The sequence below is a fragment of the Akebia trifoliata genome, chromosome 8, assembly GCF_017979445.1.
Source record: "Akebia trifoliata isolate Shusen 1 chromosome 8, ASM1797944v1, whole genome shotgun sequence".
NCBI lineage: Eukaryota > Viridiplantae > Streptophyta > Magnoliopsida > Ranunculales > Lardizabalaceae > Akebia > Akebia trifoliata.
This window is the reverse complement of record NC_141382.1, coordinates 52,686,943-52,696,991: the sequence shown is the minus strand read 5'-3', so window position 1 is coordinate 52,696,991 and position 10,049 is coordinate 52,686,943. Positions and strand designations below refer to the sequence as shown.

At 37.1% G+C, this 10,049-nt stretch overlaps 1 protein-coding gene across 3 annotated transcripts; it reads right to left on the bottom strand.

Annotated features, from left to right (window-relative positions):
* Positions 1–2,471: 2,471 nt before the first annotated feature.
* Positions 2,472–9,301, bottom strand: LOC147397776 (uncharacterized). Of its 3 annotated transcripts, none has more exons than XM_086449700.1 (11): positions 8,892–9,298; positions 8,627–8,762; positions 8,258–8,338; positions 6,443–6,559; positions 6,165–6,356; positions 5,311–5,795; positions 5,025–5,124; positions 4,290–4,349; positions 4,076–4,168; positions 3,444–3,563; positions 2,472–3,288 (listed from the first exon to the last, which is right to left on the bottom strand). In XM_086449700.1, exons 1-11 carry the CDS (start codon positions 8,978–8,980, stop codon positions 2,971–2,973), a joined length of 1,791 nt encoding a protein of 596 aa, XP_086305826.1. In that variant the 5' UTR covers positions 8,981–9,298; the 3' UTR covers positions 2,472–2,970. The 3 variants fall into 3 exon arrangements, with proteins under 3 accessions (XP_086305826.1, XP_086305827.1, XP_086305829.1); XM_086449701.1 differs by having other exon boundaries at positions 8,291–8,338; XM_086449703.1 differs by lacking the exons at positions 2,472–3,288; positions 3,444–3,563 and adding an exon at positions 3,570–3,859 and having other exon boundaries at positions 8,892–9,301.
* Between the last annotated feature and the right edge of the window lie 748 nt (positions 9,302–10,049).

The window sequence follows — 10,049 nt, the reverse complement described above, 5'->3', positions numbered from 1 at the left end:
ACCTAAAATAATAATAATAAAAACTCTTAATTTCTTTTCCCAAAACTAGTCATCTTCAAACCTAAACAATAAGGAAGAATTTTTAAAGTATAATATGAGAGGGGGGTGGTGATAATAAAATTCACTACAAGAAATATCCTTTTTATCAATGCTTAAAATCTGTCGGAAAATCTATAAAAAAAACGTCGTTGAAGGTAGAGTACTTTTTGGAAAACACTTGTAATTCCTGTATTGCTAATTCCTACATCGATGGGTTTTTTGCATTTTTGAAATCACCACTATTTCGTATCATTCATTGACGTTTATTAGTCACCGCTATTTATTCATTTATTGGCATTTTTTGGAATTAGAGGTGTAAAATGATCACCACTAATAATATTATAAATTCATTAATAATATTTAATCGTTGCTAATTCTATTTAATTTTCTAAAAGTATGTACTGTAAAAAAATTTCATTCATGCAAGTTGGATGAGATTGCTGAAAAACAGAGGCAAAGGGAGAGGGAAGTGGAGGAGAGGATGAGGAAGGAGAAATAGGCTCAGTTATATATATTTTTTATTTTGACAATTTGTAACAAACAATGAAGATGGTAGTTAAGATTCTAAAATTTCTATTTAATGTCGAGCTCACCACTTTTTATTGTTGAGTTCGACATTTTTTATTATTGAATTCGACAATTTTTTAAAAATGTCAAAATCGACAATAAAAATGTTGAACTCGACACTGTAAATGTGATCCAATTTATTATTATTATTATTATTCATTTTTTCTACTACAATACTGGATAGATCATCTTGAAATACCTAAGATGCACATATTATATTTGTGAAATGGACAATCAAATCGAAAGTCATAAAATCTTCAAAAAGCTTAGAATCTCAACTTCATTTTTCATTTTATTTATAAATTGTTGAAATAATAATACTAATAATAATACATCTAAATGTTCAAAATTAGAAATATATCATTCTCTATTCTTTTTTTTGATAATTGGGTATCCGTGTAGACAGTGGATCAGGAACGTATCTGGGCTTTGCCCAATCCATAGACCATGGTTTTATCCAAGACTAGTCCCAAGGCATCCATTCTTCATTCTTCATTTTTCATTCTTCATTCATGGCAAGAATTCATGGGAATTGATTTCAATCCCCGTTGGAAAATCTAAGAGAACAAAGAAGATGAAAAAATGATAATTTGGATATTTCAAAAATATTATGAGGTGGCCATTTATAAATATTTTTTTACTGAATGGACAATCAAGTTAATGCCCAAAACTTAGGGATTATTTAAAAAGAAATCCCTCTACTAGGGTCTTTTTAAGTAATTTTACCAAAAAAGAAAAGCTAATAAGAAGTACAGGATGGGATGAAAGGGATCTCGTCAAGACAAGTATCTTTCTCGATAAGGTTGGGGGAGTGAGAGACTCTTACCTATTCTGTACAATGTCTCTCTCTAGATAGTGGTACTGCTACCTATTTGGCTGTATTGTGTTTCCCCATCTCTCCACATTTCACGTTCACACGGTTCACCTCTCTCTCACTCAATATATATCACTTACTATTATTAATTTCCAAGTGGGGTGGGGTGGGGGTGGGGCCAAATAGTGAAAATGAGAGAGAAGCAAATTAAAAGGGAGATCATTACATCGCTCTTTCATCTTAACTTATATGGGAAGTGTATTTTAGTGTTCCTTGCCGACATTTTCGAGCACATGTCTCTGCCTATAAAACGATTAGGTAGGATACTTGTGGCTATGAAGCTTTTTTCCGTTTTTGGTTATTTGTTGAATCATGGAATTAATTCTTCTACCAATTTCCTTCATACAAACATTCAATTGCCCGACCCGCCCACCTGCCCTGGTTGTGATTAACCAATAACCATATAGAAGGGTAAACAATTAGCTTTTTCGTATAATAAATAGTTAGAAAATCCTATAATTGTAAGACATAAAGGTGGGTGACTGGTGAGACCAAAATATTTCTAGAATTAGGGGTTGATGAGTATCAATTTCATGTCACATGACATAAATCCTGCTTGGTATGATGGTAAGTTTTCCCTTAAGGTTTGCAAAGTTTCATGGCACAAGTAGAGTGATTAAAAACAAATGAATCACAATTTTGAATTATACATTTGAGAAGGAGATCCATAATGTTCAATCTCCATATATATATATATATATGGACTGTTGAATCACAGGCCATTCCTTCAATAATTCATGGTCCAAAAACAATCCTAAATCTATGCCAGAGCCAGTCAGAAAGTAATAAGATGAAATGCCCAGTTGCCGTGCATGGTCATCCTTTGGAAGTATGGCCCCCACTTATATGGTGGTTAGGTTGGTGGCACTGCATTTGATACACCATTAAACACACAACAACAACAATTGGGTAAACTATAAACTTGGGCACTGGGGCTATGAGAGAGACAAAATAAAATGGTCCAGCACATGACTTCACCCAGAGGCCAATATGAAGCAATTCAAGATGGCAACATTGACATTTATATTCTCCCACTTTAAAATAATTGGATGGACCCATTACATTTTGCTAACCAAAAACTTTTTTGAGGATGCAGCATTATGGCCACAATTGGGTGAAATTCCAGCAAGTCTAAAGATTCTGAGAATGCTCGAAGCCCAGCTCATTTATATATAACTTCTTTATTCACAGATCTTCCTGTACACGCACTCTTCCCTATCAAAAATCAAATCTATAATAGCCTGAACCAGATCAAACAGACACTACTAGGTCAATATAATCTTCCTGGATATTAGCGAGATAAGGATAGGACTACCACTAGAAAGTCTTCTTCGCTCAATCGAATTTCCTAAACTGCCCACAGTTCGGAAGGAGTAGGATGTCTGGGTGGGTGGATGCAAATTTAAACAATCTGCAGCTGAAAAATTCTCAGGAATTTGAACCAAACAGATTTGTGACTGACTAGACATTGAGCAACTCCACTTGGCCTACTAGGTACTTCCATTTTCCAGCAAGAATAGGTATCGGAACCTTGAATCAAAAGGTACAACGGTGAAGCTTCGAGCGCTTAGAAGCCTCTGCTTGCGATGGGAAGAACAGTCTCGAACCAAGGTAGCTTGTTCAGGGGAAAGGAACCGGCAGATCCATTCAGGCAACAATGACTCCTCCACTATGCCCTTAGCAAAACAATGAAGCAGCTTCGGCACTAGTAGTTTCCCTCTGCTGCTTATACCCACGGATGCTTGGATGTAATCTCTCAATGAATTTTGGAGCTCCTCAATCACATTTGTAGGCCTGAAGATCCTTACCTGCAGCATATAATAAAGGAAAAATTCTCAGTTGACTCACAAACTGATAATAATATTTTATAAATAAGAATTTAATTAAATTACAAAAAGATAAATGCACACTGAGCTCAATAAAGCCTTTCATTTATTCATCAAATAAGGAGCTAGATTCTTACTGCAGGAGAAGAATACACCCCGCAACTAAGAGCAAATGCTACAAGGGGCTCAGGGTTCTCGATCGAATACTTCCTCTGATCCTCCAGTATCTTGAATTTATGAAGAGCAAGAACCAGGGCCTGACATTGACAGGGAAGAATATTAAGACTTTACCAACATCATATATGCGCAACTGGTGTCAAGCCCCTCATTCAATTGAAGGGGTTCCATGCGGCAAATTTGACGTCATGGCCCATGGGTTTGATTCCCAGTTTATAGGGAAATAGAACACAAAAGAGAAAGATGTGAGATGAGGGAACGTATGATGCTTCACATGAGCATCAAGAAAGATGCTCCCTCCCTTATTTATCAAATTTATGGCCCACCGAATCATCAATCTGGAATATTCAATCAATGGCCCCAATAATAAGACAACCAGTCAGGAAGAAGGTTCACATGTCATCTGGTCAGAGATGTTAATCTGAAATAGGGGCCATACCCCAGCAGAGAAGGGTTCACCAATTGAATGTTTCACATGAATGAAACAGTCTGCCATGTGTGCAATAAGGGATGTGGAGCAAATTGTCGATGCTCCCATCGCATCATCTATTTCTCAAACAACAATCAGAATATGTCAATACAGAATGCATACTATTTGCGGGCGATGGGCTGGAGGTTTCATCTTCAGAATGACGTATTCAATGTCCGCTGCGCTGAATGAGTGCCCTCCCACAGTGTAAGCCGCCTGTATTCCATCAATAGCATCTCAGTTAATATTACTGAGCAACAATGTTCCAATTAAGAAAAATAAAATCAAGATGAGAACAACTACAAGAAGAACCAATATTATATTACAAATTACAAACCTTTTGCATTAAAGAAAAATGTTTGATGTCACTCCTTGGAACTCCATAAGCTAGATAGGCCTGAAAGAAAAGGGATAATAAAGATAATTTCAAATTCAAAATATCTATGGACTATTTTGGTACCACAAACATACATATACATATATATAGGGCAATGTTCGGAAGCCAAAATTTTGTCCTATATGGGTTAGAAGTTTCGGAATGGGCTGATTTTTTGTAAGGATGCTCTCTATGGTGAGATCATCCTCACAAAAAATCAGCCCATTCCAAAACTTCTAACCCCAATTTACAAGTTGAAGAAGAACATTATTTGTAAACCACTTTTGATGGGGTAAAGAGTTTCGGAATGGGCTGATTTTTTGTGGGGATCATCTCCTGACCAAAATTTTAGCTCCCAATTTCGGCCGCCGAATGGGATGTAAGTATATACACAGATGGCAATGAAATGCATGCAAAAGTAAAGAAATTGGGACATGGAAGGGTATGATTTCCACTGCCAGCCACAGCATTGTAGATGGGAAGAAGTGGACTTTTCAACAAGTTAAAATATATCAATACTTGAGTTGGACTCAATGATAGCTCAACACGAGTTAACTGAAAACTCAAGCAAAACCAAGAATATAAAGCAGGAAAACCAAAGTGTACATTGGTTGGAATCTTACCAAACCTAACTTCAAATTTTGGCCAATTTAATACAACTATCTATGCTAGTGAGTGTTGGGAAATTGGACTTACATGCATAATCAAGGCATTATACAAGTTGATCCAAAACGCCAGCTTCTCATTGCAACTCATACAAGCTGGGTTCACTTTGGCCAACAGTTCAACAAGCAACCTGCAGTAAACAAAAGAAGGAATAACCAAATCATTACTTACAAACTCAGGGCTAAGAAGAAAGATTTTTGAGTCCAGCTTCGGTTTTCAATAATTGGTCTCTAGAAGCAACGAGTAGCCATTATGTGTAAGCAACTGAAGAAGGAACTTTAGATGTTGAAGTGTCAAAAGAGTAGAAGTATTAAACCTAAATCTTTTAAGAGCCCCCGCAGCGTACTGGAGCTGTTTCTCTCCAACAGACATCCAAGACACCTCAGCTGCCATACCGTAGATTCCAATATTTTTGGTCCAGTTTACCTTCCCACGAACTTGATAAGGATCAAACATGTTTTCTTTAGCCAAATCTTCAGAATCATAATGCAAATCAGCAGAGGGACTATGCATTAATGCAGGTATGGCAGAGGAGTCTGAAAAAGATGTAATGGAAGAACGGGAGAAGTGCCCCTGAGGTGAAGCTGGTGAAGCCATACACCCAGAAGAAGAGAACTTGGATGAATCTGCTAGGCGGAGAAAAATATTTCTCATGCACCGCACCATTTCTTCAGAAAGCTGATTAGGATGGTGCCTAAGGTGCTCCATAGAATAATCCTTGTCCCACTCCTCCACATCTGTCTGTAGAAGCAGATCATCCATCTCCATTTCCTGTTTGTCTTCAATGCATGGTCTTGAGATCTGCACCAAAAGGTTAACTGTTAGCCACTTTTCTTTTGTCATTTACCAGTTTCTCTTTGCCCCCATGCCAGCAATACATACTCTGGGTTATCATCACTAGGCCCTAACTTTGTATTCTAGGCACATTTTTTTAAAGAAACTTGATCAAATAGAAGCCACCAAGTCAACTGAACAAGATAAAGAATTTAGTCAATTAAAGAGGAATCTTAGATAGCTGGAAACCAGAGAAAACTCAAAGAACTCAGCTGGGCACCCAGCTAACTCAGAATATCTCAACCAAGGACTAAGAAACTTGAACGGACTAGGGACTACATACTACATACATCAAAGCATTTTAACTTGAAAAAAGAAAAGAAAAGAAAAGAATACCAGCTCTTTCGGAGAAGTGGGAGAGTAGGTAAGTGGTGATGGTGAAGGAGAATGTAATTGTTTTAAACGGTACTCGGCAAGACGACGTTCATTCCTCTCCTGACTAAGCTGAAAATGCAATGCCACTAATTCTTCTTCAAGCTTTGATACAGTGATCTCCAGCACAGCTATGTTATTCAAGAGCTCCTGGGCCTGCAATGTTCATGGTCTTGAGATGTTAAGAAGGATAACCAGATGAGACTCCGTAAAGAATGGAAAACCAAATAAGGGAGACCAACCTTATCTGGGTGCTGGTAAGGAGAATTGGGTAGGGGTGCACTAGAGTTCTGAACAGCACTTGCTAGAGCTAAATGCAAGTCAATCTCTTCTTCCAGCCGCTTCTGCATTCTTTTGATCTGTAACATACACTTAGTAATAAATGCCAGGAAACATATTGCCTGGTGTGTATTTCAGTTACATTGGGATGTTGCTAGGATTTTATTAGAGGACTGCCACTTCTAATTTTATAATCAATACCATGCAAATGATGAACATGAATTGGATCAATGGGTCGCACAAAGGAGAACAATCTCGTAACCTCCAAATATTAGCCCAATCAGATGATTCTAACAATAATAGGAATGGAAATATGTCTGTTATTTTTTTTTGATCGGTAAATATGTCTCTGTTATCACCCTCTTCATTTTGATCATGCAAAGAAAAACAGTTGGTGAGATGGCTAATCAAGCTGCTTTTGAGCTAGAAATTTTCCTAGGCAAAAGCTTTGAAAGGTTCAGTAGGCGAACTTTGCACCATAGTTAGGGTATAAATAGTTGTGGAAGTCATAATATCCCATCAATTACCCTTTAAAATAATTTTGGACAATAATTTAAGCATCAGTTTCTCAGGTACAAAACAAAGTTAAGAGTTTTAGTAAATGACAAAAATCTAAGTATTAATTGCTCATGTCCAACATTGTTGAATCCTGTAAATTTAGTACAGTATGAGGGAATTCCACTTTAACCAATCTTCCTTCTATTCTATCACCTTCTTCCTTGATCAACACAGCCAACCTATGCTTACAAAGCATGGGGGAAATGGTTGTTTACAGTGTATGGTTTCTATTTGAAGAATCAAATGTTTCAGTCGAGACTGTCTCGATTCTTCTCCTGACCGAAACATTGCCTTAAGATGAGAATTTTAACCATGAATATGACCATGCTTCTCTACTTTCTAGAAATCTTGCACAAACCTTTTTTCCTCCTTTTTTGATTAGTCGATCTTTAACATGTTAAAAATTATATAGAAGTGATTTAGAGAAAATGTATAGTAACAAGAATAATCCAGAAAACAAAAACTTTTGGCAAGTAAAAGTTGGGGAGTTGCAATAACTGGTTAGCAATTGGGATGGGTATCAATTTTTTGGGCTGAGTGATTACAACTTAAACCATTTTCCTAACGGGAATTGCACTCATTAAATGTCAAACACGACTTTGCTAAAAGGACAGTATCCTAAACGAGTCCTACACAAGTAGTCCATTCAAGTGTCTAGTTTGAGTACAGTACCCAGTTGAATGGAGAAACTCATCGATTCAAGTATATTCTAAGGGTATGAGAGTGTGTGTGGCCTCCACAGATCAAGTCTGAACATTCAAGGATAGCTTCTTTACAATTAATCTTCAGTGCCAAATGGACTCGGTAAAAAAACTCCCCAACCCAAGTCTCTTTGGAGACGTAGGGAGTTGGAAATGGGTTATGACTCTACCTGAGATTGTATCAAAACTTGGGGTAGCCGAGACCTATCTCAAAATGACCACCAAACCAAAACCTATAATTGTCTTTGAGGATTTTCATTGAATAATTAGCAGAACAATCCCCAGAAAACCAACTCATAAGAAATACTCAATAAAAAGTATTTATCTTTCTTGATAACGAGCTAATATCACATAAAACAAATTAGATTGGGAATGAGTCAAATAGAAAGAAAAGCATGCTTGCTGCCAGGCACGAAACAACGACAAAGCAAAGAAAATTTCCAACTAACATGAGATAGGAAACTCCATGTGAATAGAAAAATACGCATCAATTTTCATCTCAAATTTACAGACACTTACATCCTTCTCAAGCTGGGATCTGTAAACCCATACCTTCCCGCCCTTATCTCTTCCACTTCCTTCATCTTTGGTCTTAGTATCCTGAGAAAAATTGTACTATCACAACCAGACAGACGATTGTTGAAGAAAAAGAAGAAAATTGCTATTGAGAACCATTGAATCTAAATAAGAAGTGGACATTGTATCTAAATAGATATATTTAGAGACACATTTTGATTTTATCTGAATTGATTTTGAGTTTCCTCCATTCAAGCAAAACATGAAAATGAATATGAAAGTGGTAAAACTAGACTCCATGACTCCATCTCCTTATATAATTATTGGAAACGTTATTAAAAGGGAAGGAAGAAAAATAAAATAGGTGCACACCTCCACTTCCACCTCCACCTCCAAGTCCAACCCATCAATTGAAATAGAAGAAGATGACCCAATAGAAAGCCGAGACTGTGAACCCCACCAACCACCACTCTTTACCTTCCGTACATATTTCTGAATTGTGTTACCACTGTGGATCATCATCATAATCAAATCAACAGAAAAGTCCCCTACTACATACCAAAACTTACACAACAGTAATAAGGAATAAAAACGTAGAAGTTAGAGAATGGGCAATGGGGTAAGTGGGTGTTCTTACAAATTCATAGGGAGAATGAGAGCATGGGGAGGAGGGTAGAGGTCATGTTCATGTTCATGTCCCAGAGCTTCTGCTTTGAGACAGAGCATATCTACAGTGAAGATGGAATTTAGAGAAACCAAAACAGACCCCCTCTTCACTCTTCACTCTTCACTCTTCCACTGTTCACTACTCAGTCCTCACCGACAACAACTCAACCCAATCCACACAGTAAACGAAATGGAATCAAACTAGCCCTCTCGTTGTTGTTGTTGTTGGTAACATCAAAACCAAACACAAGAGCAAGAGAGTGGTGCTTCCAGATTTTGCATTAACTATCTATCGCTTTATTCCCAACTTCCCTTCTCTCTAAAGCAGCAAAAAAATACAAAAAGCCAACCCACAGTCCCACACACAGTCATGAGTCACCCACCCAAGTGAATAAAAAGAAACGCAGAAGCAATGGGAAAAGGAGTGATGCCCATGTCTCAAATGACTAGGTTACCATCCCACCCTTCTATTTTCTTTCTATAATTCTACATTATCAAATTACCCTCATCTGACTATCTCAATTTTCAAAAGTCAAAAAAATTACCTTGTACTTAGTCATTTAATTGCTAAGATAATAGAAGAGGATCATGCATGACCCAAGTTCTCTAATTGAATTACTGAGTTGAGTTTTAAGGACAAGAAAATCTATAACATTTTATCCTTCAAAGTTAAGTTGTCCATGCCGTGAATACTTAATACCCTGCCCAGCCCAACCTGATTTACACCCTTAACTATGATTTTCAAGGATGGCAGAGATTATGTTGAATGTGCCAATAAAGTTAATCTCACTTTTTTTTTTTTATTTAATAGAAAGGATAATTAAGTACATTTAGATAAGAAAAAAAAAAAAAAAGGAGAATCTTGTCAATGTGTGCCAATTGATAATATTGAAGATCAAGCAAAGAATCCATCCACGTAAAAGAAAAACCCAACACAATGTCAAAGGAGGGAGCAAACCCATTTTATCTTCCTATTGTCAAACACTCCAAGGGAAAGGAGGGGGTCATAAGAGATTTTTTCTTCACAGGTGCAGATGTCATTCAAGACACACGGAATCATGTGATACGAGATCCAGTGAGCACACCCACACCCCAATTCAACCCCCTTTGAGTTTGGGACTTGGAGTGA

Excerpts from the sequence above, each read along its gene's own strand:
- LOC147397776 (XM_086449700.1), bottom strand. The coding sequence starts at position 8,980 with ATGCTCTGTCTCAAAGCAGAAGCTCTGGGACATGAACATGAACATGAC. Across the intron at positions 6,560-8,257 it reads GATCCCAGCTTGAGAAGGAT|ATCAAAAGAATGCAGAAGCG; the intron begins GTAAGTGTCTGT and ends TGTATGTTACAG. Across the intron at positions 4,169-4,289 it reads ATTTTTCTTTAATGCAAAAG|GCGGCTTACACTGTGGGAGG; the intron begins GTTTGTAATTTG and ends GATGGAATACAG.